The sequence below is a fragment of the Cyprinodon variegatus genome, unplaced genomic scaffold (assembly GCF_000732505.1).
Source record: "Cyprinodon variegatus isolate N-32 unplaced genomic scaffold, C_variegatus-1.0 Scaffold10, whole genome shotgun sequence".
Classification (NCBI taxonomy): domain Eukaryota; kingdom Metazoa; phylum Chordata; class Actinopteri; order Cyprinodontiformes; family Cyprinodontidae; genus Cyprinodon; species Cyprinodon variegatus.
Genome location: NW_015150463.1, coordinates 1,288,695 through 1,316,146, shown reverse-complemented (window position 1 = coordinate 1,316,146; position 27,452 = coordinate 1,288,695). Strand labels below are relative to the sequence as shown.

The following is a 27,452-nucleotide window of genomic DNA, read 5'->3' as shown; positions in this document are numbered from 1 at the left end:
TTGCATTCTGTGGCCCAGACAAAAAAAAAAAGAGATGCCAATGTTGACATGCTAACACTACTACCGGTATTACCTTGCTTCTATAAAAGTTGCATTTGTGGATTTTCGAATATCAAACTTTCCTACCTAAGAATTCTCCTTTACATTGCATTAGAGATGTGTTAAATAGTACAGAAACAGAACTATAAAAGATTGATACAGTATCATAAAGTATGATAAAGTATCAGTCTAAAGGCAGATAAATGCTCAGCAAGAACTAAGGAACAAATGATTTGACTCAAGGCTGTGGGTGCATAGTTCTCGCTGGCCAAGACATCTCATATTTCACTAGAACTAAAATACAGACCTCCTGGGAAGAATTTATATGCTTCTCCCAGAGCAGCACAACCACTTTACTTTTCTGGGACAGAATGCAAGTCAAGCATTTTCAACAAAGTATAAGAACAAGCTGAAAGAACTGCTAAACCATTGCTGCAAGAACATAATGACTGTTTTGGTTGTATAGCTGTACAATAGAGAGCCAGTGCTGGTCATGTATAGGAGGGTTTCCAGATTTTATGGTTAGAACCCTCTGATGGTTCTTCAGACACAAATTAAGGCGTCACAAGTCGATTTTCAGAGTTTTTTCAAGTGACCACGGAGATGTTCGGATGGCCAAAAGGAACAATTTGAAATAACTTCATCTAATAAATATGAATAGAATAGAATTCAACTATTGTCATTACTCTGTCACAAGTACAAAACAACTAAATGAATTATTTGCATTTTACCCATCCCCTTGGGGAGCAGTGGGTTGCCATTGTGTGGCGTAGCAGTATAGGGTTATGGGTTTTGCTCAGGAACCCAGAATTTAGGCTGTGGGGATCAAACCAGGTACTGAACCGGTACAAAACAACTGAATATTTTATAAAACAAAACAAAATAGGTTGAAATGTAGTCCATATTTGTATATGTGGACATACTTCTAATGGGTGCCAAATAGTATATTCCATAATATTTAAAAAAATGTTCAACACAATTCATATGGCTATATGCCTGTGTATGCAGGTGATTTTCATCCATGCCATTTAGCATAGCTAGGAACAGTAGGGACTAAACAGTCAAATGCTGAACCCAACTGTTAAAATGTTGTGAACATTTGAGTGAATGACTCATTGAACACTTTAATCTTCAGATATCTTTGACAACTAAAGTAGTCTATAGGTAGATGGGGGCATTAGGAAGATTATTGACTTCTCTATCTGTCACTGCACTAGATTAGCTGTAGCATATAGCTACAAGTACTTGCTTTACATCTTTAAAAAATAGTAAAACCACCCTTAATGGTCAAGCTTTATTTGGCCTTTTTTTGGTAAACAGATGAAACTGGCTTAAGGATGTGAGCATTGGCTGACTTATCAGTGAGCAGCTTCCAAACCTGTTGTCTTTTGCCGAGCCAGTAGCTGCTCCACTGGGTGGTTGATTTTGAAAAAAGAAGATGGGATTCTTTTACAGCCTACCAGCACCTCACTCACCAGTGCCAGTTTATCTTGTTTCAAATCAGTGGCTGGCTTTAGGAAGATTGCATGCTGCAACGACTTTACAGTTTTCAAAAAATGACATTTTGACATTTTAGGTTAAGAAATTTCTTAAACAATAACAACATGAATAACATGAATTCCCTGCATTTGGTGGTAAACCCAGCAACAAAGACTAGAGATTACAATTTTCTGTCACAGCAAGAACAACAAGTTGGGACAATGCTTTGTTCTTTCAACATGCAGACGTAGACTATATATATATATATATATATATATATATATATATCCAAGGTGACAATCACCCAATGATACATTACAGGTTCTTCTTGTTTTTCATTTAAGACCACAAAAGATATCCAATAATATTCTAAGGAATTTTGTGCAAGTAGATTCTAATGTATACTGTAAAAATGTTTCGGCATCATAGTTCACTGTAAAATGTCACATTATATTTAGACTTTGTTCTTTCCTAAGATGACAAAATCATGCAATGTCTGTAAATCTGTCTTGTGCACATTCATAACAATAGTAAACCTTTCCAATCCTTCCTAAAGATGTTTTGGTAGATGCCTGGTGGAAATCATGAGATACAGTGGAGGAAAAACCAAATTCAAGACACTAGCCTGTGAGGATTTAAGTCATGCGTTTAGAGATGGTATTCTGCGTACTGTAGTTGTAACAAGCGATTGCTCTTGCCTTCAGACCTTTCTCCTCTGTCCTTTTACATCTAAGAGCCGTTTATCCACACCCTCCCGCTCTCTCGATATGTTCTCTCCCTTGGACAGTTCTCTGTAAACCCAAGAGATAATTTTTACGATTGCACTTTTGCAATCATAAAAAAAGACCCATTTACTGTACTTTGAGTTTGTGTGGAAAAAGTCATACACGCACATTTACCAGGGGATTTTAATTAGCCCAAAGCCAAATTATTCACAAGTAAATTTTTTGGCAAAAAAAAACTTTCAATAAACTGCAGTTACAGATATTTCAAATAGAACATTATTATAAATGCTTGTACAAACAGATCACTGAAGTTGTTTACACAATTAAAAGCAACCACTTAAGGACTTCAAATAATATTATGTAGCTAACTTACCATTATTGTGTGTCTGGATGAAGCAAATTATTGTTTGAGTTGTTTAAAAGTCTATCAGTTGTCCAGTTTTACTGGTTGCTGAGCATCTGTTGCAGAGGTCAATGCTTCTAGTAGACTGGTTTGTAAATCAAAACGCTGAGATGGAATAAAACAATCAATTACTCAGCTGTCCATTAGCAACCCCTACTTAGCTTGAGATGGATGCATCATGATGAAATGTGACTGCTCTGAGCTGCAGAACCAAACCCAACCTGAATCAGTCTGTTAGATACAAGAGCATGCCATGATTAAAAAAAGAAACAGAACACAACAGATATTCCACAATGCACTGATGCCTCTTTGTTTTTTTTTCCTTTTTCTGCTTATTTTAGCTGCCCCACCGCCGAGTCACCTTCTCCACCTCCAATCAGGCCCAGGATCTGCAGGATGTATCTCAGCACAGCTACTACGACAGCGGCCTGGAGGAGTCAGAGACCCCAAGCTCCAAGTCATCATCTGGCCCTCGGATTGGACCACTTGCTCTGCCAGAAGACCACTACGAGAGGACCACTCCTGATGGCAGCATCGGTGAGATGGAACACCCGGAGAACGGTAAGACCAGGTGGATTTTCCCGTCCGTCTTTGCCTCTTCTTACCTCTTTTATCCATCTATTAGCCATGAGGGGAGCAGACACACATCAAAGGGTTTAGAAAGGCATTAGCATGCGTTTACATGCTTTTTATCACACACTCACCTTGTCAGCAGGAAACTAACACTGTACATGTAATCAAATTCCCACAATTCCCTTTGCTGCACACTGTATACCTTCGGTAAAGAGGTGTGCGACCTCACAGCAGCATGACACAATCAATATGCAACATAATCAGCTCCCACGGCTTAACTAATTAACATCCCAATTATGTAAATCATACTTAGTTCAACCCTCCATCAGCTCCACTTACAGAGCCATAGAGGGTGGCTAACGGGAAACATGCTAAAACAACCCTTATGGCTCCTGCATTTTATGGGTAAGCACTTCCTCGGCCTGTCATCATCCTACCTGGGAACACAAGTGGGAATGTGTTTATGCAGCCAACAGGCTGAGAAGGTATTAATCTTATACAGTTTACTGATACATTTTAAAGTTCTATGATGCTGCATGTGAGCAGGTACAAATACGTTTTTAGGCTTTTAAAGCAGAAAACGGGGGAAAAAAACACATTTGAGAAAAAAGAACTCATTATACACATGATAACAATTGGTTTTCCTTACTTTTTCTTAACAAATTGCTTTATTTTTTAGCAACTTTTGTTAGCTTACATTTTGATTATAATGTTAAGATGCAAAATGAATTAGATAACAAGGCTTTTCCACCTGATTTCACCAATTTCTACTTGTTTTTTTACGTCACATATTTATCACAAGAGGTCCATACAGCAGAAATGCTGCCACTTGTGAGTGTCTCCTAGTATAGCACTATGAAATTTGATTATTTTAAGGAACATAGTATCCCATGCATTGAGTATGTGATTCCAAAACTGCAGTTATCCAATGAAAATTTAGAATAGCAGTCTTTTTCCTTTGATGATGGTGCTAACGTTATACTTAGCTTCCTTTTTTGTCATTGTGGTCCTAGAAATTGCAACTTTTTTGGTTTGGCCCATTTTGTTTTATACATTTTCTCTTTACTGTACACTCACCACCCACCCTATTAAGTACACCATGTAAGTTTGGACCTATTTCTTTCCTACTAAATTCCCTTTTATTCTACTCCAATATATATATATATATATATATATATATATATTCAAAAAGGTATTGAGACATCCCAACCTTCCTAGTTTAGAATTTTTCCACGTTACACAACATTAAAAAATGCAGCTCTTCTGGAGTGTTCCCAGTCTGCAGCGGTCAGTATCAGTCAAATCTGGTTCAAAGAAGCAACAGTAGTGAAATGTCTGGTCAATTTCCACTGAGGAAAGAGCCTTAAAGTTTCAGGATTATATCTTGACGATTAATCTTAATACTGAATGAATGGATGAATAACAGAAACATCAGAAAAAGAATAAAATTATACTTTGACAATTTAACTTCAAAATATTAAAGTCCAACTCCCTCAGAATAACATCTTTACAGAATTAGGGAAGGTTTGCTGAAAATCTGAACTGCAGAAAATGTAGTAGAAGACGTTGAGGTGAAAAGGCAATGACATAGGATATTGAGCCTAATATCAAATTCTGGTAAATTGTCAACACATATACATTTTATCGATGTGTTTTTAGGAATAAATGATTTTACCAAATCATCAGAAAGAAATATGACTCCATCTTCATAAAGATATTTAAAGAAAGATTTGAAGATGGTTTCAAATAGGCAATAGCATTTTGATGCATCCTAAGATTTTCTTTCTCATTTCATTCAGCAGTGTAAAGCACTTTGCATGACTCTTTTCTGCTTCAAAATGATTTACAATAGAGCTTCACTGATTGACTGGTATATAATTTATGTTTCACCGGAGCATTCTGTTTTCTTACTCTTTTGCATATCAGCTAATGGGAAATAACATTGCTTCACTGCATGCCTTGAATCAGAATTCCTTTATCTTATACTTATGAGTCAACCATGCAGCATGTAAGGTTGCAATGAAACATGATTGCTCGAAATCGGCAGCAAATCAATCGAGATCAGTTAAAAACAAATGAAGTGTGTGCTTAAAAATCCACTCTGTTCAGTTTTTGTGTCAAATCTTTTGGACAACATTTTCCAGCAACTGCTGCACAAATATAAAACCTTTCAGAGCTGCTAATGATTGATCAATCCAGAGCCATTCATCTCTGCTGCATATTGGATGAGTCTCATTTAAATCCTTAAAGCACGTAAGATCTTGTGCATGAATTGAATCTGAATAACCAGCGTAATGCAGGTGGATGAATCAGAACAAGGCAAGAAGAGCTACTTGTATGTTCTGCAGCATAACTTTACATTTTGATAATTATGCCCACTAATAGGTGGCTTTTAGTGCCAGCAACAAGATTCCCTGAAGTATAAATAAAGCAGCTAATTTACCTACATCATGAAGCCAAATTAAACTTCTAAGTAGCAATTCGCCCATCTTTTCTTACTTATGTCACTATTTATTGTTCTGCTTTGGCTCATAATGCCTCGTTAACACTTATGCCAATTAAACTAAGTGAGGTGAACAAGTTGAAGCGGGCAGAGGAATAAAAGAAGGTGGGTTAGAGGGTGAGGGAAGGAGGGAGAGGAGGAGAGCCATTCACTTTAAATGTCACAGCTGTCTCCTGTCTTTATTCGAGGGGGTGAGAAGTGTCTCTGAACCCACAGGTCGCACATATACCATCTGTAAACACAATTATTCACAGCTGCTTGCACACCCACAGGCTAACGCCACCCTCCATTTGTTTGTGTGTGTATGGGGTGGGGTTGGAGGGGGACAGTTATGGGAGCAGAAGAAGAGGCTGGCTCCTCATAAGCAGTGGATTAAGGTCAGCTTTGGAGTGGATGATGTTGTTTCTGTCTTGCGCTTTGATGGTTTAACATGTTTCGGCTTGAGGTGTTTTTTTCTTCCAAAGGAAGTGTGTGTCTAGTTTACGAGCAGAGAGGTCAACAGATTACAGCCTGTATTCCGAGGATTAACGCAGTGCCACTGATACACTTTACTCCCTATCACTCCAACTTCCTCATGATGCCATTTACAGACTATTTCCCATATTCCTATTTCTCTTTGTTGCAACTTAATGCTTATATTGACTACACTTAATTTAGCTTGTTATCAATCATTACATAAATTTAATGAACAAAAATTATTTCTGATAATTTTATTTACATTCTATTAGTCTTGTAACAGGTGAATCACAGCCCGCAAACCCTAAGAACATCTTTGGTTTTCTAGAATCTAAAGTAAAAACAGTTTGTTCCAAGGAATTTAAAACTCCGATAAAATAGCTACAGCATAGTTGGGTTTATGCAACTTTAATTTATATGTATAGTTTCTGGATGTCAGGTTTGTTGTGGCTCCAAGTTCTCGTCAGTTGCAGACTTTAGTAAATATCCGTTTTTGTGACTGATTACTGATTGACCACATCCCAATATGCTGATGAGGATCCTCAGTTATCCAGAATAGGCAACAAAAAAAGAAAGAAAAAAAAAAAACATTGATTCAAATTAGTGCTTTACCTCAGTGTAGGCAGTTCAGTGCAGCAAAGAATGTCCAATCTGAAGAAAGTAAAGAGGCTCTCCGCAGAAGTGTGGCTCATTATTGGAGCTAGGATTATTAAGATCCTTACTGGGTGTTTGTTGGAATAATCTATTAAAAACCACAAAGTTGCGGAATGAGGTTTTAACCATTTTGTCATTTAATTTTACACGGATCTTTGATGTGCCAAGGAAACGGAGGTTGCCTACAAACTTTCATAGAAGAAGAATATGCTATACAGTACAAGTTCAACTGGCAAGTTTGTTGCACAACTTTAGAGTTCCTTATAACCTTGGAAGAGCGAATCTGATACCCAATTGGGTGTCATCAGAATGCCATCAGATGATTCCTCTCCACCCTAGAAACTGCTACTATCCTAAATGTCCTCCTGCTCAGCACAGAAGTCTTGGAAAATTGTATTCTGTCCAACAGTTATTCTAAGTGCTATCTTAACCTTTTCGCTTTTTCATCATATGTTCTGAAACTCACATCTAAAACAGGTAACTTGGCTCTTAATCGTCACATGACCTTTCAAATGGAGAATTCTCTCCATTTACAAGGCCTTGCTCTTCTATCCATATCTTGTACTGTCTAGTTATACACTCTTCAATGCTTTCCAAACACAGTCTTAACCTTTTCTTAATAGCATTTTTTTTTAAATGTACAGTACTAAAGTTCCGAGTAGGAACCTTTTTATTCATTGTTACTTGTACACCCTTAATTCTGACGCACAAGCAGTATCACAAGCGTTCCACTGGAATATCCAAGCCTAAAACTCATCTCTGTGCATTAAATATGGTCTATAGATTCCTGGATGTTTGCCCATCATGGTCACTTAGACTTTCTCTGGAGCAGATCGATTCTAACTCCCCAGGTCGTGTTTATAGGCATAACACACAGGTGGGCTATGTCATATGTGATATGTTATATGTTTTACCCCTTCCCTCGCTGGCTGAAAAAAAAAAGGAACATCATAATACTTTATAAGTATTATAATACATGATAAGTTTTTCTTTTTATAAAGTATGTGCAGAAACATTTTTTGAAGTGTAAGTGTTCAGCTTGCCAGGTTGCAATACTGACATGCTTGAGTTGGATGACAGAAAGAGGTTACACATGTTGATATAAAATCCATCCATACATCCACTTTCTGTCATGCTTATCCCGGCTGAAGTCGCGAGGGGTGCTGGTTTCTATCTGTAGCTGTCTACGGGCGAGAGGCGAGGTACACCCTGGACAGGTCGCCAGTCCATTGCAGGACAAACAGGACAAATACCTATTCACACGCACTCTAACGCCTAAGGCGAATTTAGAGAACCCAATTAAAATAACAGTCATGTTTTTGGACTGTGGGGAGCTGGAGTACCCAGAGAGAACCCACTCAAGCATAGGGGGAACATGCAAACTCCATGTAGAAAGAACCTGGGCCGGGGATCGAACCAAGAACCAGCAGTGCTACCCACTGGGCCGCTGTGCAGCCTGGTATAAAACCATCCTTTAAAATCAGACCTTTTGGCGCAATTCAGTCTAAATAAATACCTGCCAATTGTCTGTTACTAGCTTTGTTAATCTTGTGATGCTAATTTGGACAGCAGGTACACTGCAAAGATAAGACAACCAGGTTGGAAAGGGTAAATTTTGATTAAATGTGATCAGATGATGGCTTAAGGATAAAGGTCTGAGAGAAATAGACTAATGAAGGAAAACATGGATACACAAGTTTACACAGAACCAATGGGACATAAAAGTGTATGACACCAAAAAGGAGTTGATCAATACATAAGCAGCATCTTTAATCCATCACTTTGGATCTTGGCCATTCTTTCCCCCATATTCAGACCAGAATTTAAACGACAAAGCTTACAAGAGTTGGCATAAGTAGTGGATGGGCAGTTTGCATGTCTAAAGAATGGATGGATAGATAGATGCAAATATTATGCATCTCTTAATGTAACAGTGGAATAAATTAGAAGCAGAAACTGTTATGTAAATTTTCTTTCTCCTTAAGCCTGATAGAGACTAATAATGTGAAAATGTTCATCTAAATAAAATGTTTATCCTTGTATGCTTGTCACATTGCATTGTATTACCTTTTAAAAATGTTAAAATGATAATCGTATTAATTTTGACCCTGTTCCACATTCACATTTGTAGTAATCCTTTTTTTTTATTCTCTCCAGAATCAATCCGCAGCCCTTAAGCCTGATTAAAAACCACAGTGTTCAGCTGTTTCAAAAAAAATCACTGAGCCTTCCTTTCTTTCTTTGAAAGTTTTACATCTTCAGCAAGAACCGTACGGCTCAGAGCTGACAGCAACAGCCAGTGTTGTAAAGTACCGACCGACAGGTTTAGGTCTTTAAATGAGATTTGTTGTCTCAAAAAGGATTCGAGACTTCAAGGAATAGAAGAGGAGCAGATGCAGAAGATTTTAGTGTCTGACCAAATCGGCCGCAGTGACACCAAAAAACTCAGCTCAAACATGAAAAAATACATTTAGTGGTTTGTTCTGCAGAGGTGATAGATCACTATCGCTCCAGACCTCCTATTGCATCCCTTATTTATCCTACTCTCCATTCTGCAAATGGTCAGATAATGGAAGTTAATTCCATCAGCCAGTTTTGCTCTGCTAATGCACCCACTTCCTGTCAGGGATAGACAGATGGGAAAAGGAGAAAAAACAAAATGCGAGGGAGGAAAAAAATGGGGAGGTGTGTGGGATTTGATTGCATGTGTGTCTTTTTTTTTTTTTCCCTCAGAAATTGGAGGAAAAGATAAAAAAGAATGTGGATAGATTCAGAATTGAAGGATCCGAAAAGGGAGGAGAAGCTGCTCTATAACAAGCCGCCTTATGAAATGTGTGTGCAGTTACATTCACTTGCACACACACATGTAGGCTTTTTATCTGCTGATTGCATCAGACTAAGAGCTGTGGAAACCGCTGCAAACTCAGCCGAGCACACTCAAATGAGAGACACAGAACATCAGTAAGGTTTTCTATCTTAGCTCTTAATCAGCCCCCAGTTTGGTTTCCTGATAAAGCCATGAGAGCAGCCTGCAGGGTGACGTCAGCCGCTCCAGCTTCTCTTCTGTTGACACATGTGTTGCAAGTTAGACAAGGAGGGAGGGATTGTTGACAGGGAGGGATTGCTTTAAATGTAAAACCATTCGATCTCCTGATGACAAAAAGTTAGGGAACAATGTGGACAATGGAAATATGTCAGACAGTTTTCAGTCTAGGACTTTGGCAGAAATATTTTTTTTGTGTGGCTTGATCTTTAAACCTTACATATGCAGAGCCCTCATGAATACTTCCAACAGATCATGTATTTTTCAATTCCATATCCATGCACCAATTTCTTAAGAAAAAATACATGTTGAATTTTAACACATTTTCTCCAAGTGCATTTACTAATGAGGCGATGTTTGAGAACATCTAGCTATTGTTAAAGGTAGATTAAAGTCCAATTAAATTGGTTGTAGCGGAACATGTTTATATTGGTTAGACTATAAGCCTAAAGAGCAAAGAGCTTGTAGTTTTATCCGGTACAGCAAACTTTGGTTTTTCAGGCTCAAAATTTAGACCAACATCTAAATGTTAATAGAGAACTGGTTAGGTTTTGATAAAACTAATAAATTAAGTCTAAAGAAGAACCATTATTTGGAGGCCTTGAAAATCTGCAGGACCATGCAGGCTCAAAGCTTTAGAGTGGACATAGAGATGGAACTAAATTTACAAATAATTTGGGCTTTCATTGCATATAATGTAACTAATAACTTATAGCAACTATCATAGCACAGAATGCACCTTTTGCTTTTCTTTATTTTGTATCACACTTCTATATTGTAAATACAAACTGTAAACATCAGATCTATGAAGAGAAATATAAGGAATTCTGAGAAAAAAATGTTAAAGAGTTAAAAATGTTAAATGTCAAATTTTGCTTTTTGTTGTCCAAAATACACCCTAGCTTTGATTACTGCTCTTGGCCTTCTAACAACGAAGAACCCATTAAATTAGAAGGTTTGTCCAAACATATGACTGGTTGTGTACTATAGGATTAAATAAGGAAGTTCAAAGATGTTTTAAATGGAAATAAAGGCCACTACATACTATAAGAGTAGCTTTTTCGTGGTGCTCCCTGCAAGAACAAAATAATGAAAATTTTATTCTCGCAGTCTCACTGCCTGTTCTTTACACCTTGACTGGGCAGAACTTCTTTTTCCTCTCTAACGGGAAAAAGATTCCACAACTTCAACAACTGTTCTTGCTAAATTATAATTACTTTCAGGGAAAATAAAATGTTCTTGTTCTTGCCACTTAGACATCATAAGTTTTTTCTGTTCTTGTGGAGTATAATGCAGTTAAAATGTATATTAAAATGACCCAAAACGGAAGACATGTAAAGTTTTTGTTTTCGATATTTCCCACAACTGTGATGTTCAGAAAAAAACAAATTGCAAAACATACAAAAAAGAAGGAAAATGAATTATCTTAAGAACACTGTATGAAGATGAAGTCCTAAGAACACCCCAATCCCTCTAAACTTTGTAAATGTAATAGGACAAGAAAAGGGTTCAAGAGGTCAAACATTCTTCCCAGTGAGCCAGATCGCCTCCCACTGTCTCCATCTCCCTCTAACATCTGTAAAGTGGGGGTTTGGTTGTTCTCATTCTTCCTCTGAGATTCCCATTCCATGCTTTTTCTATTTGCCTTCTCTTTTTTTTGCTGTTCTTCTACTACCCTCTCTCCACTGGGTAATAATAGGAGGTCAACAGTTCTTCTCCATCCTTTTAGAAACTCCCAGGACAGACTCATTTTATACTGAAAATAGAATGCTACTTTTAGCTTTTTCCCACATTTGTTAAGTCTTTTTTTTTTTTTTCAAAATAGAAGAAAATTCCAACTGCACTGAGCAGACAGCATCTCCCAGCAGGTGCTGTATCCAACAGATATATGGTTGTTATGTCAAATATTTATGAAGCCCAGAGAATACTGTAAATATCCTAATAGATCCCACAGTATCAAAAAAGAATTCAAAAGAAAGACAGACGGTCCTTGAAAGTTGTACGATGAAAATAAAAGGTTTTCTTTTGTAAATGTAGAGCCTGGGTTGGATAAATCTATTAGTGTTCCAGTGGAGGATGAGGTTGTAAGATGAGGTTGTACGTGCGTGAAGAATAAAATCTTGGGAATGTGTAGGGAGTTTAAGGGTGATTTTAGCCAGTTTGAGATTGGCTCTCAGCACAGTCTTCGTGTGGTTTAGGATTTACGTTAAGGGGGTTCACAGAAGTTTTTTTTGTTTTTCTCAATGAATGTTTTATCAGTTATAGTTAATTTTGTGTAATAATATGCTCAATAAATAGTATTTCTCAGAAGGTTTCTTGTAAAGTTAGGGCTTGTTTGGGTTTATATTGTTGAGAATTAATTCAGGGGATCTTTGTGAATCATTAGGAACTATTAATTAATCTTTGGAAGGAATGGTAAAGACCCTTTAAAAGGAAGGTTTAATGTAATTCCAAGGTGAAATGCTTCATTTCTGCAGGAAAGGGTTCTCTTTATTAAGTATAGTCATGCTTGTACACTTCATTAATAGTAAGTATTTTAGTGTTGAAGGGAAGTATATATAGATTGTAGGTGTTTCTGATCAGATGTCCAACCTCCAAGGGAATGTGGCTTCAGTTAATGCATCTCAACCATTTTCTTTTATTGTTTAATTAGGAAATTTAGTATGTTCTTGTAGAAATATCCCATTTTGATTAGAAATGTCTCTCTGCCTCAAGCTGAATATTCCGTGTGTAATGACTGAAAGAACAAATTCTGGATACAAGGACCTGAATTGAGCTCACACTGTGGGGCAGCTAGGCAGTCCTTTGAAAAATGCGTAGGGAGCTCTGAATAAAATCAGCCCTCCTCTGCAGATAAGGTGATTCAAGCATATGATGCTTCTTGGATGTCTCACTTTAGAGGGTTTCCAGCATGCCCCCACTGGGAAGAAACACTGAACGAGACCCAGAATTTATGCCTGTGAAAATTCTCAGCCATTCAAGACATTGTGAATTCAAAAAAGGTTCATAACAAAAACAACTAGACTTCAGTTTTGTAGTTGAAAGAATTTTGTTCTTAACCTGAAGGACTTCCTCAATACAAAGGGGGTGAAGGAGAAGTTCTGAGCTTTTAATCTGTTTGGTGACTCCTGCTCTGCAAATACATTTCTCTTGCAGATATGACCCCTAATCATTAGGGCAAGAAGAATGTTAAGGTAGGGTAGTTAAAGGAGGCTTATAGTGGGGCTAAATTGAGCCAATAGCTGATCTCTGCTTTAAACATCTGAAGGCTTCTTATTCTTATTTCCAAAGTTCAGATATGAAATTATGAATGTGTCAAAAAGGCTCAGTCAGTGTAGAGACCTAAAATAAATAAAGAATTATTTGAAAAAGTTTTTTTTTTTCTCTCTCGATTGGACAGTTTTAGTGGTTAAAAGTCATCAACAGATAAAAAAAAAAATGCCACAGTTTTTGAGATTTACTTAATCTAGCCATAAAATAGTTAACAAAATATGATTAAGTAAATACCATAAATGGTGGCATTCTTGTTTTTTTAGTGTACAACAATTTTTTTTAGATTTTGTAGATTTTTACCCTTTGACACAAGGAGAAGGAGTAGAGGATACAGTCTTTGCTTATAAATGCTCTTTTGTTGTAAGGGTAGACTTATTCATACATTAACAGATATGTCTCTATTAATGATAATAACTATATATTACTATATTATTACTATTACTATATATATTATTTTTCATTTTCAGGTAATGCTAAAGCTCTGTGTAAACAAGCAAAAAGTTCTCTGCACCTTCATTGGATTCAGCTCATTCACTTTTCTAGCAACTGCTTGCTTTGCAGAAAAAATCTGTCTTTACTAACTAATAATAGAGATGCTGTTGGACACACATATACAACTTCTCTACATGAACATACTCATTAGAGCCTGTAGTGTTACAACACTTCATGCTGTGGAAAGAGGCTGAGTGTTCAAAGGCTTTTTGAGCATAACGCACACACACAAACTTACACACGTGCACTACACTTAACCAAAACATTACATAACGATGTAAGCAGTGGTCCTTTTAGAAGTGGGACACTCGCTGAGAGACGCTCTGTTGAATCCTCGGTCCCGAGGAGGTGTGTGCATGCCGGCGACTTCTTAAGTACGGGTTGGTGTGTGTTTGTGCGTGTGCTCCTCATTAACCAGCAGATAAAAGGAGTTTGTAGAAAGATAGAAGAGGTGATTCGTCCCCATGGAACCATACCTCCCTCTCTGTTTCCTATTTGTATCGGTGTTTGTGTGTGTGTGTGTGTGTGTCAGTGAATGTGATGTCAAGAAGCTTTATAGTAACAGGCTGTGTTCTTTGGATGCCCTCTCCCATCCGCTGGGAGACAGAAAGAGAGAAGGGAGGTGGATTTATTTTTTGAGCTCTGTTGTTTATTTGAGCTTATCTATGGTGGCCGCTGCACACAACAGAAGGTGTGTGTGTCTTTGTGTATGCGTGTGTGCTTTGTGTGTTTGGCAGTAGCTGTAAATCGAAACTCGGCCAGGATTCGACTGATGTACAGTGGCATTGGAGCTGAGCGCTGCAGCGCACAGATGCTGTTGTGGGTCCATGATTGGATTATTTTGTTGCACTGAGATATAGATAGTGAGAGTGTGGGCATGCATGTATTTGTGGGTGAAAGGTACTCTAAGTTAAATGTAGGATTTCTTTGTCAAATTTGAAGGTGCCAGAGTTTTTCCTGGGTTTGAGAAGCTGCAAAGTTGACAAGGTTGCAAATCTGCAAATATAGCTAGAAATGTCTTCTTTTCCAGGTGTTTTTTGTTTCATAAGACCATCTTTTAGAAACTTTTGAAAAAAAATTTACGGCCATCCATAAAAGTAACAATTTTCTGTCTTCCTGATACTGATTTACTGTAGTCTTTCAGGTTGGACCAAGCAACCTGAATTGCTTAGCAAGGAGTATAACTTATTCAAACTAATTTATGTAAACCTTACTTATCAAAGAATTTTAAATGTGACCTTTTAAAATGTAGGAAAAAATCAAAAGCCTACTAAAAGTTCTTTGATTTGTTGTAGCAAATCCTTCCTACATCAGAGCATCTATAAATGATCTTAGCTGGATCTTTATTGATGTCAGCATAAAATGCAGTGAAGTGCTTCTCAGTTTATAAACAGGTTTTATTAATCTCGATATTTTAGTTTGAGCTACCTTATGAACAAATCAAATCAGCTTTCTTATTATATCACCAATTCAATCAGACCTTTAGGTAAGGCTTTTTATTTAAGGGAATCCAGCAAATGGCATCTCGTTATTGACTTTGCAGACCTCACTCCTCCTGGTTGAGCACATAGCAATACCGGACAGTCGGTTGCATCCCAAACTGGGTTCTAGAAGTCTAAAGACTTAATTTCAATAGCTTTACTCACTTTCTGATTGGTGCATCACTTTTATACAGCCATCATTGGAATATATGTCTCTCTCTTTCAAATGGAATCAGTTGTGGTACCTGTAGGGGCACCATGAGGGTGATGTGTTATTTTAGGAACTCAAATGTGATATCCATCCATCTTCTCTCGCTTATTATGTCAGGGTCATGCTGGGGGTGGGGTAAACCCAGGACAGGTCACCATTTTGTTGCAGTGCAACACAAAGATACACACAGAGACTTTTAACCATGTACACACACACAACTAAGGACATTTTAGAGGTGCCAGTTAACAAAAGAGTCATGTTTTTGGAATGTGGGAGGGAGCTGTAGAACCCACACATTTTAGGGGAGAACTTGCAGAAAGGTCCCAGGCCGGGAATAGAACCCAGATCCTTCTTGCTGCAAGGCAACAGTGCTACAAACTGTGCCACCATGTGGCCCCCAATTAAATATAACATCTCAGGCTATAATGGCTAAATATTGTGAAATGTGTCTTGCTAAATCCTTATTGTACATGTGCATAGCATACCAATTAAATTTTTTTTATTATTCATAAACTATGAAACAATAAGCAAAAACTAAGATGGAAAAAAACCCCAGAGGAAATCTCTTTTCAGGAGTGGAAAATATAGCAGGGCACCAATCACATTGTTTCTCAATATTTTCATCTTTTTCTCTTTGTATTATTAATTCAGTTACTATTGTTTTATACATCAAATAGTATACCTGTATTTTATTTTTTTTGTAAAACTGTAGCTTTGTTTAACCAGTTTAGATTACATAATATTATATATACAGTAACACATCTTGTTCTGAAACATAACAAAATTTTAATTTATTATTTATATATTAGAGATTATTTGCTTTGGTTCTTTTCTTTTTAATACTGCACCTTTTAAAAACCAAAATCCTATACATTTAGATTTAGTACATCATATATGGAAGAGATTACTTACTGAGACCAGAAAATGTATTAAAAAAAAATTTCTGTCAACATGTACTGTAGAATTGGGACGGCTGCAGGAATGACAAACAATCCGCTGATCCAAAGGGCTGATTTGTTTAGCTAAGCTTGGTTTTGTTTTTCTTTATTTTGAGCATAGATGCAACTCTCCCTACTTTCAGCTTCTCATGATGACTCTAGTGATGTTTGTTCAAGTAAACCTTCATCTTGTTTTTCCTACAGGGTCGATCAATAAATAACTAACTTACGATCAGACTATTCTGGGTTTGGGTCAGTGTTCAGGTTTTACTGCTAACTTCAGTCTGGGTCATGGTGCTTCTACCAGTCCCTGTGCCCCATACTCATCAGGCTCCCCTCTCTGTTTGGCTCAGCAGCTGTTCTGAAATGAGTTGTGTACCCTGTAGTCCTATTTGGTTAATGAACAAGGCAGGTCAACATTCCTTGGCTGCCAGAGTGCCTCTGCTGGCATGTAGTTGTACAGTCATGGAGCCGTGTGTCCAAATATGTATTTTTTTTAACCTCTTTTTCTTTTAACTCACTTTTGGGTGGGGGAGTGCGAAGGATTGCCGTTTTGCAGGGGGATCCTAAGACTGCACATGCACCCTCCATTTACTCCTGTTGATTCCTGGAGACCTAAAAATACTGAAGCATAAGCCAACCTGATCAGGTCCCCCCAAACCCTTTCTGCTTAGTTTGGTAGAACTGATGCCTTGCAGTACGAAGGACCTGGGTTGGAATTCCTTAACTCTGGCTTGCTAACACAGTTTAAAGTGTAAATACCTTGTAGTGTTGACAAATATTTTTGGTCATGTCATTTCTTCTGATAAAATGAGGCACCTTGGCTTCCTCTACAAAAACAGACTGGAACATTAGTCTCATTAAAGTGGATGAACCCCGCATCAGTCCATCCATCCCTTTTTTTACCTTTTTTTTTTGATCAATTATAAAAATAAAGAGACATTAGCGCTTGACTTTCTGAGGATCTGTTCTGGGTACTCCTGCTTCCTCCCACAGCCCAAAACCATAACTTTCAGGTTAACTGGTGTCCTTTAATATGACTTAGATATGTGTTTCTGCTTTATGGGTGGTTGTACGTCTATGTGTTGGCCTGCAATGGACTGTCCAGGGCCTTTTGCTCATGGACATGACCCTGGTGGATAAGCGGCAACAGCAGAAAATGATTGGTGTGAATAAATGTGATTTGATTAGAGAGAGATGTTCATTTAGGTTTTATTGTGAGTACAACAGTCTGAATACTGCCAATAAAAAACAGTTTGTTTTCTATTTCCTTTTTCGTTTATTAAGTGCACCATAACTGTCTGAATCACTTGGACAACATTAAACAGAGACTCTCAATATTAGACATATGTTTTCTAAAGGTGAACTTTTTAAAAGTGCCGCTTTGTTATTAGTTTATTTCCAGACATGTAAGCTTTATATCTTTAATAGAGGCCACATGCATTACTATCTTCATGAATATTCAGTGCTGCAGGCTGTTCAGTATTCTCTTTAGAGTTGGGCTTCTCTGCTCTTAAACTGCTGCTGGAATAAACTGTCAAACTGTCCTCTCTGTCAGCTCCAGTTTTCGTTATTGGCATGAAATATAAAAGCACTTGAAATCTAAAACAGCTCCCTGCTGACTGAAAGAGGGAAAAATCCCACAGAGTCATGGACTCACTTCTCCAGGTGTTAAAGGTTGCCCTCAGAAAGTAGTTTATATGATATGCAACATATTATCTGAGGTTTTGAAAAACAAAAACCTCAAACCTATAAAAAAATACAGTTTTCAGAAAGTTTTTTAACCTGACAAATAACATCCAAGAATCTCTGATTCTGTTTTTTTTTTTGTTTTTTGTTTTTTTTAAGGTATGTCATAATGATAAAGTGGAAAATTATAGATATAATTTCTCAATGAATTCTTTATAAAACTCCACTGCATGTAATCATAGTAGTATCTGTGTATTAGAGGGACCGCTACTGCAATTTTTGAGAAACCTTTACATAAGATTCTTTACACCTAAATTTAAAATTGACCTTTGTTATTGAGCAACAACAAAAAGAACCCAGCATATTGGTTGGACCTGTGAAGGAGACCATTTGTGATAGGAATTTTAATTTTTTTTAAGATTTAAGGATTTGTAAGGGAATTTCTTCTATATTACTCAGTTTTTTTCTGATTATCTTGAAAATATACTTTTCCAAACATTTAGCATGCTTTAAACATCTGAAAGCTTCTCATATTTCCAAGGTATTTCATGCCAGTGGTTCAGATATGAACTTATTCATGTGTCAAAATGACTAAGTCACTGTAGAGACCTAAATTTATTTCAGGTTATTTAGAAGATGTTAAAGTAATGTTTCAGAGAATATATGATTTGAATCAATTTGCAGAGATAAATAAGAACATATATATTTTCATATGTGCAAGATTGAAAGCTCAAGCCTTGTAACAATTAGTTTTGCAAGACAGTTTTTCAGGGGTGCTTAAAACTGATGTAGGCCACACTTTTTAGATTTCTGATTTTAAGCATTTTTTAACTATATAAATACTATAACTATAGTTTTTGTTGTTATTGTATTCTTAATGTAATTTAGTTTTTCTTTTTTCATTTTACAGATTTGTTTCACTATGTTAGTTTATCACAAAAAGCTTCAATAAAAAAAAGATAAGTTTAATTTTAACATGAGGAAAATGAAAGATCAATCCTTTTCCATAATTTTATGTAATTTCTAAATGATGGTCAGAGTGCCCCTGAATTTAATTAAATCATGATGACTTGTATCAGATTATCTCAGAGATCAAAGTCTCTGCTCGACTGTCAGCTCTGAACAGGAAGCTACCGCCTGCTTCAGTTTTGAGCTAAAAGCGGTTCTTGCTAAAGCCACCTCCTGCCGTTTCCTGGCTCCGGTTGGCCACCTCCGTTAGGGCTAGCAGCTGTTCCCGGTGGGCTGCGGCCGCTCCGTGCCGGCAGCTCCAGGACAGATGGTGGGTCAGCAGGGGGGGTGATTGGGCAGCCATGGGCCGTGACCCCCGGGAACTTATCCAATGAGGACGTAGAAGCAGCAGGGGAGGTAGCCATAAGTCTGGTTGCCAGGTTAGTGTTGCATCATGGGAACTAATGAGGAGAGGCTGGTTGGAGGTGTGTACAAGTGTGTTTGTGTGGTGAGGGGATGTCAGAGGGCTAATGGAGCAGAGTGCGTCAGGTAAACAGGTGCACACACTGTGCAGGCTCCCCGGTGTGTCTCACTGTATTTTCCTGATGTCCTGCTGAGACCCTCTGCAGGGATGAATCACCATGGCAACTGGGAGACAGGCACTGGTGCGTTGAGCCGGCCATCCCTTCTCTGCTTTATACACACATTGTTATTGTTGCATCAAGCAGACACAACAGTAATAAACTTTTCAAATTACCTTCTCAGAATAAAACGTCAGCAGGTGTTTGTGTCAGCAAACACAAAGTGGATCATATAGGGGGAAGCATTGGGACTGTAAGACTCAACGTGAACAATATAAAGACTTTAGGAAAAAGTTTTGATTTTAGGTTCTATTCTGTATCACAGAAATCTCATAAAAACAACTTTAATAGAAAGTAAGACGCTTTTCGGTGCATAAAAGCTGTTTTTCTATTTCATCTCCCCTTCTTTCAGTTCTGAGGCTTGAAATAAATGTGATGAAATACTTTAAACCAAGCAGGAAGATATCAAATCAAAGAAAGGATGCAGTTTGGAAGTGTCTCTGACAAGATTAAGGTTGGAAAGGTTGCACATAGACTGCAGTCATTCCTCACATGTTCCAGTAAACAGAGGTTTAAACACAGAATCACTACAACAGGAATATTTTCTATGAGAATAAACCAGTATTGATTTCAGCAAGTGCCTCATCAGTGGCTCTATATAGAAAAGAAGGACCTGACCATGTAAACTTTTCCATAGATTTAAAGAAAGTGCTAAAAATGAATTACAGCTCCTTCAGTGGCTCTGTCATAATAAAAGAAACATTTAAACATAGCCATTGGGTCAATAGTAGTTTCTACTGAGGAAAAAAAACAGAAAACAGCAAGTTATTGGCAGCAAATCGTCGACTGATGATTCTAGACAAGAATGTTCACAGAAAACCACAAGCCAGAACATGAATAGACGTTAATAATTCAATGTTAATTTCAAGGTAAGAAACACAACCGAATATAAAAGAACCTTTTAAAAAAGGATAAAAAAAAATACAAACTTACTTCCAGCCCATCATAAGAACTGAAGAAGCCTTTTGAAAAAACAAGAAAGCAGGATGTTTTATGTTACAACAGTGTGAATTGGGAACAGGTGTTTGTTTGCCTTTAAAACTTAAACCAGAATCTTACACATAGTTTGTTTCAGTATATTTGGTCAAAGGGAGAAAAAAACTGGTAAAAGTTTAAAGAACATAGACTAACATGCTGTTTGCACTGTAATTCTCATTCTTACCATTGAAAGGTATGTTTTTGCATCAAGAATTGATTATCTTATGACTTCTACTTACTGTACCTCCGAGTGGCTCAACACCTAGACTTGCATGAACACTGAACAGCCTTACTTCAGGACAATGTTAATCGTTTAGATTAGTGTTGTACAATCTCTGGTTACCAAAAGAGAAAGACCAGTTATCTTCTGATCTAGCACCAATGAAAGAAAAACAGCAAGGAAAGCATAATGTTCAGTCAATAAAAAAAAAAAAAAATCCACCAAGTAAGTAGTAGCAGCAGGTTTAACGTGCCCAGTTCAAACACAAATTTAATCGCCACATTAAAGTAGATGTTCACCGCTACGTTCCAGCCCACATCTCTGTGATGGGGTTCAGTCCATTAGCCGCCTAAGTAAAAACATCTCAATCGGTATCAGGCAGGTAGAGGTGGGCACTGAGCACATAGAGCTGAAGGTGAGTGTTACAGCCCCCCGATCACCTATTAGGTTCCTCATATTAATGCTCTCCGTAATTAATGAGCAGCTTAGAGGCAAATCACACACTGAACCGGCTCTCCATATTGTTTCCTATTAACGGAGGAACAAGGAACATGCTGGAGCAGTTTCCAAGCCGTCGCTCAACATTTCTCTTGATTGATGAATGGTGCTGCTCAGTCTGACTTAAACTACTTAAGCTAAATGAAAAAGGTTGGGGTAGAAACTAAGAATTTGTCCTTCAAAATAAATGTTAAAAGCATATTTGCTTATATATATATATATATATATATATATATATATATATATATATATATATATATATATACATGATGAGATCAATGTTGATTGAAAATCCACAGAAAACAAAAGAAAACATCTTTCAAAGATTTTATGAACAGAGAGGTGATTAATATCTCTATACTTTTGATGAAAATGATGTTTCTAATTAATATTACGGTCTTCAGTCCAAACAAATAATTGCAACACTGCTCTAACCAAAATTACTTAGAAATCTAAAAATATTTTAACTTTATACACTCATCTCCAGGCTTTATGCTGCTGCACCATCTGAGTTTAAATGAAAGTTTGAATATTGCTTGTCTATATCGTGCATTTATGCTTAAGGTGACTCTGGGGAAGGCTACGAGGTTAAAGAGGTTCATAAAACTCTTCTCACTGGACATCATCAGTTTTTAATAGACTTGAGCCACTGCTGTCAAATAAATCAGGGCTTAACAACTGTCCTCAGCACAAATGTTATTTATGACACTGTACTTTAAAGCAGAGCGTAATCCGCTCACTGACTGACGTGTAAATATAGATTTTGACCCCATGATGCTGACTGGCCGAAGGCTTTTTACTGGGATGTCATTACACAGTCACGATAAGTGCACCCTATATTTCAATTTTAGGGGTTTAAATATCCTGACATATAAAGTAACCTCTAGTCTTTACTCTAAATCTAGTTTAATAAAAACACAGAGCAACAGATCTCTCTGGTGGTCCATCTTTTTTTTTAAATGTTGTTTCAAAAACATTTCAAAATAAACGGTCCCGCTAATTGACCGTCATTCTTGTGATATGTTTATGTAAGGCCGTCCTACGTGCTCATCCTCATTTTCGCTTACAGGTGGTGAGTCTGACATAGTGGAAAAATTACATATCTTCTTTTGGAAAGTAAGCTTGCATGAGTGATGCAAACGGCAACTTTTAAACAGAGCCCATTTCTCCTCGTGCATGAACTCGCATGAACTGAAAAAGGCTTTTCATTTCAGGAGCAGGTGCAGGGTTGTGCATGTGCATTTTTTTTTAAGTTCAGAGTGTGGGTCTTTTAAAAAATTTGCAAAAATCCTAAATTAATACACAGTTAATTTTGCAGTGTTAAAATAACACTTTAATTAACTATCTACATAGTGTATATCTTACTCCGGTTTTTGTTGTAATAACTCTAAAAGAGTCACTGAACTTTGACACTACATATTTACCAATGTGGAATTTACTGTTTACCTTTAAAGTCCACTTACGTTGGCTGTAGGGGGGATATGTTTATATTGGTTAGACCAGCGGTCACCAACCTTTTTACAGTTGAGGGCTAATTCAGGGGCACTGAGTCACAGGAAGGGCTACCAATACTGACCTATGAATGGCAAGGGTCAACGTTCACCTAAACTTCATACATTATAAACATAACTTTATTGTTTCTTTAAATTTCAAATTTTCTTTTAGACATTTTCATTTTGAAATCTCTATAAATGCTTAAATGCCATATATGATTAAATGACGAAACATTCTATAACCCTATTAAAAAAAGAAGAGCAACAGAATACAGTGAAATTTCAAACGTAGCTCACTGTTGAGTTGTTCTATTTTCAGAAGACTCTAAGGGCACCCCTTGTGGTCCTTGAGGGCCCCTTGGTGCCCGCGGGCAACATGTTGGTGACCCCTGGGTTAGACTATAAGCCTAAAGAGCAAAATATTGTTGTCTTTGACTAAGCATGTACCAGGGAAATGCAAGTATACACTATCTTATGGATATTAAGTGTAAAGGGTGGGTCTTCTAAAAAAATCCTCCAGATAAGGTTAAAAAATTCCATAATTCACCTTCCACTTATTTTTGTTTTTGTTGTACTTTTTAACTTGCAAATGGATTTATTTACTGTGTTCTAAAACTAGGTCTATCTTATGTTTCCTTAAGTCTTGAGATCTGGTCCCTAACAAAAAAAAAAAAAGCACATCCTATATCTTAAGACTTCTGGAATGAACCAGACTACATCAGTTGGTACTAGAATGGGGCTTTATTTATGCTGCAAGGTGACTTAATCTTCATCCAATTAAAAGTAAGATAAAAGAAATGTCTGACCCTCTCTTTGGGACCATGGAGCAAGATTTTAAAGAAGTCATGGCTGAGAGGACAATGAAGGTATGTGGATCAGAGAGAAAATCTGCAGTAAATACAGGCTGCTACTCTAAGAAATGCACAGCAGGATGATGTCTGGACCTCCTGAGGTTCTGGATCAATGTTTTAAAGATTCTCCTAGATTATATTGTGACTTTAAGATTGTACAAAAAAAAAAAGACAATGGCTAATCCACACTGACCCTCTTTTAATCCCCTTATTTGGCAGGTAATACCATGATGATCCGTCCTAAGTTAATACGTTTTTCCTCCATACTCCCTCTCTCTCAGCAGGATGGTGGGCAGAAGAAAAAAACAACTAATTAATTCCCCTTGTTTGAGATGCTAACTCGAACAACAAGTTCAACATGTATGTGGTAGTAAGGGCTGCAAACCTTCATTAGAAGTTTAAAAAGTTTGATTCTGGAGAAAAAACAAAAACAAAAAAACAGTTTTCCTAAAAGTCAGAAATAATCTTGAAATTAACACACAAAGTTAAGTTCAGGTTTCAAAAGCTCATTTGGTTGAATTGGTTCATTTTTTGGGGGGTCTAATACATGAAATAAGCTACAGTTTCTTTATTATCTTAACAGGAGAGGCTGTTTTCACTCATCTTAAGGAGGTTAGTTGAAACTATAAAGCAAATGTAAATTAAGATCCAGTCTAAAATGTTTTTAACTCCTGTTTTTGAATAAAACATTATTTTTACCTCCACAATTATGCATTTACTTCAGTAACGTACTGTTTGCTGACGAGGATTTTTTTTCTGTTTTTGCATTCGAAATATTCACTACCACGTTGATGACATTTTGTACAAGTGATGCAGAAAATCGCAATATGTAATTGTTTGTACTCTGGTTGAGAGGGATGTTATCAAAATGACCGGAAAATGTAGACACAGGGTGTTAAAGTTAATCGATGCAAACCTACCTCCTCTCTCAAACTTACTCAGATATTCTTTGCATCCACAGAAGTCAGCAGGTGCCACTTTTCAGCAGAAAACATGATGAGATATAGAAGCAAAACGACTGAAGGTGGAGGAAAATAGCTAGCTGACAATTTTACTTTGATACGTTTTATGTAAATGTGTGAATGAAAAAGTCTGAAGAAAGGAAATGGGGAAAAATGCACGACTGCTTTATTTATGTGACAAACGCAACAGCCGGGCAAATGGAAGTAAACCCGCGTGCAGTAGGGAAACGTAGAATAGATATGAAATCTGTGGAGTGTGAAAACACTGAAAATGTCTGGATGTATACAGAATATGAAGTATCAGAGTTTTAACCGCCCCCACCCCCTCTTGGTTTTACTTGGAGGATGAGGAAGGTGGCGAACGAAGCAAAGCATGGAAGAAGGTGGATAGAAGAGAGGAAGGGAGGGAAAGGTTAGAAATAGGGGAGAGGAGACGGAGAACGGGGGATTAGACGGATGCTGGCGGGTAATCCCAGAGGAGGAGGTCGTTAGCCGGAATGGAGCTAATTAAAATGTGATTTGTGCTACAAGCAGCTTACGGCTTGGTGCACTAAAAGTAGGAGCACGGAAAAGAACAGAATCTGTCTGAAACAGGAAAGCCAAATGTCCTTTTTAACACAGTGCTGTCCATTAAATGTGACTGTTTCCAGACGTCTGAATGGAATCAAGAAAATTAACTTAGTCTGATGTATACCATTATCTTGACAGCTCTAGACAGTAAAGAGGTTTTTGAACTATGAGGTCACATTTACTTTGAATTGTTTATAAGACCAAAGGTATATTTTTTACTATATCTTATTTATATTAAAACATTTCAACTTTTTGGTCAAAATTTTATTATAATAGCCTACTTTATGATTTGATTGTATTGTACTATTTTGATACATAATATCCCATCAAGATAAGCAATCGATTGTTTCTTTCAATCATTGTGGTGGTGGAATTATAATAATGTGAACTTATTTTGGCAGACACCTTCCCTTCAGTCAAATCTTTCACAAAATCAGCTTGACATGACAGTAACATAATTTATACATATGTTTGCAAAATTATAAACTGTGGATCATAACTCTGCTTTAGCTTGTATTAAGTAGATATGGGCATGTAAACTTTTGCCTTGTTAAAAGGTATTTGTTCGGTTACATGAAGAAACCTTTAATCAAGTAACTGAAAGAATTATACCAGCAAACTATGATAGAAGGTCACTGGAAATGCATGAATGGAAGTGAAGGTTTATTCTGCGGAATAACAATACCGCACAGGCTGCATTGGCAAATTGCTTCATTACAAAAAGAGTAGCAAGAAAGTGGGGACTGTCCCTATGGTTGCATTAGGAAGCCCTGAAAAAAATACACCAACGGAAATGTAGACCATATTGTTAACCAGACACAACAAAGGCCGCAACTACAACCATAGAGTTGAAGATTGAGCCCAAAAAAGCCCTTGTTGAACCTTCTGCATGTTCACCTATAACCTTTATGTTGTCTAGATTTTTCATATAGGAATTTACAAATCACATCCTTAGTTAGCCATAGTTTTGGAATACATAAAGCCTCTTTCCCACTGAAATTAGTGGGTTTTTCAAACATGGGTTAAACTGTTAACAATCCGCATTGTCAAAATGCATTTGCAAAAAAAAGGCAGGTCTAATCCCCCACTGGCAAACTGCATGGCCTCTGTCACCCCACTGCTGAGTTTCTTCTGACACCATTGAGCTGAGTTAGCATTAATTTTGCCAGTGCAACAGAAATCAGGAAAGTAAACAATGAAGAGCAATATGGAGTGAAGCCAGAATGTAGAAAGTGTTCTTTATTTTTGGTATTGGTCCAAATCCCTCTTACTAGTTCCAGATGTTTATCGAATATTGGATAGAATGCGACAAGCGGGTTATGTTAACGTCTATTTGTTACGCTCATTGCTATTATGTAAATTGCCGAGTTGACCTGGGTCTGGTGTTCCCACAGCATGCAGATCGGAGGCCACTTTAACGCGAATAGCTTGCCGAGTCGTTTAAACCAGGTAAACACTGGTCAATCAGCCATCCCCACTGGCGGGTTTTTTGGCCAGTGGGGGAGGGGTATAATAATTTGTGCCATGAAAAAAGATGTTAAAATGTAAGCATCACAATAATCCACCAAAGCAACAAAAAACCATCTCAAATATATCATTACACAAAGTTTCTGCAAGTTGTGTAATATCTTTTTTTAGGCATTACAAAATATTATTACTGGTTTTAAAAATCCTCTACTTGGAAGATATAAAGAAAAACTCTTTCTAATTTTGGGTGTGTAATAAAAACTATTTAGCATCATATAACAATCAGGTTCACCAAAATTTTGTTAGAACAAACATTACTGTATTTTGGGTTTGTATGAACAAATAATTCTCCAACATATCTGGATTTTCTTTTTTTTTAACTCCATAAACTCATATATACAATCTGAATCCTGGCACATAATTTTATGCTCTAACTGATACATCCCAAAATTACAAACAAAATGGCCAATTTTCTATATAATGCACATCTGACAAATTGCATGGTAAGTAAAAATGAAGCTCAACTCACTTTTAATTACCATGCAATGTTTATAACAGGACTAAGTCAGGCTCATAAACGTTTCAGGTTTCCCATCACATTGGTAATCTGACAGCTAGAAAAAAAGTAATGATTGTTAAGCATTGTTCTGTAAATCACACTGCAAAAATCTGATGTTGCAGCTCAAACTCTTCTAGACTCAGTTTGGCTTTTTAAATGCAATAAAATGAACCTGAATAAACATTAATAAACTCCATATTGTGTGTGGCTCCAGCAATTAAGTGGATCAGGTGGAATCCAACACAGACATCAGAGGTTAATTTGTTAAGAGAACTCATTTCTTTGTACTGTAGAAATAGGAAGCAT

General features: G+C 37.1%; 1 protein-coding gene across 4 annotated transcripts in view; it reads left to right on the top strand.

Annotated features, from left to right (window-relative positions):
- LOC107087816 (protocadherin-1-like) overlaps window positions 1–27,452 on the top strand; it is a 207,966-nt gene that overhangs the window by 106,391 nt on the left and 74,123 nt on the right. For 3 of the 4 annotated variants that reach the window (XM_015379595.1, XM_015379603.1, XM_015379619.1), the window contains exon 4: window positions 2,988–3,207. In XM_015379595.1, coding sequence (XP_015235081.1) covers window positions 2,988–3,207 — 220 coding nt within the window. Of the gene's footprint in view, window positions 1–2,987; window positions 3,218–27,452 lie in introns of all 4 variants that reach the window. The other variant, XM_015379611.1, reaches the window with a different exon arrangement.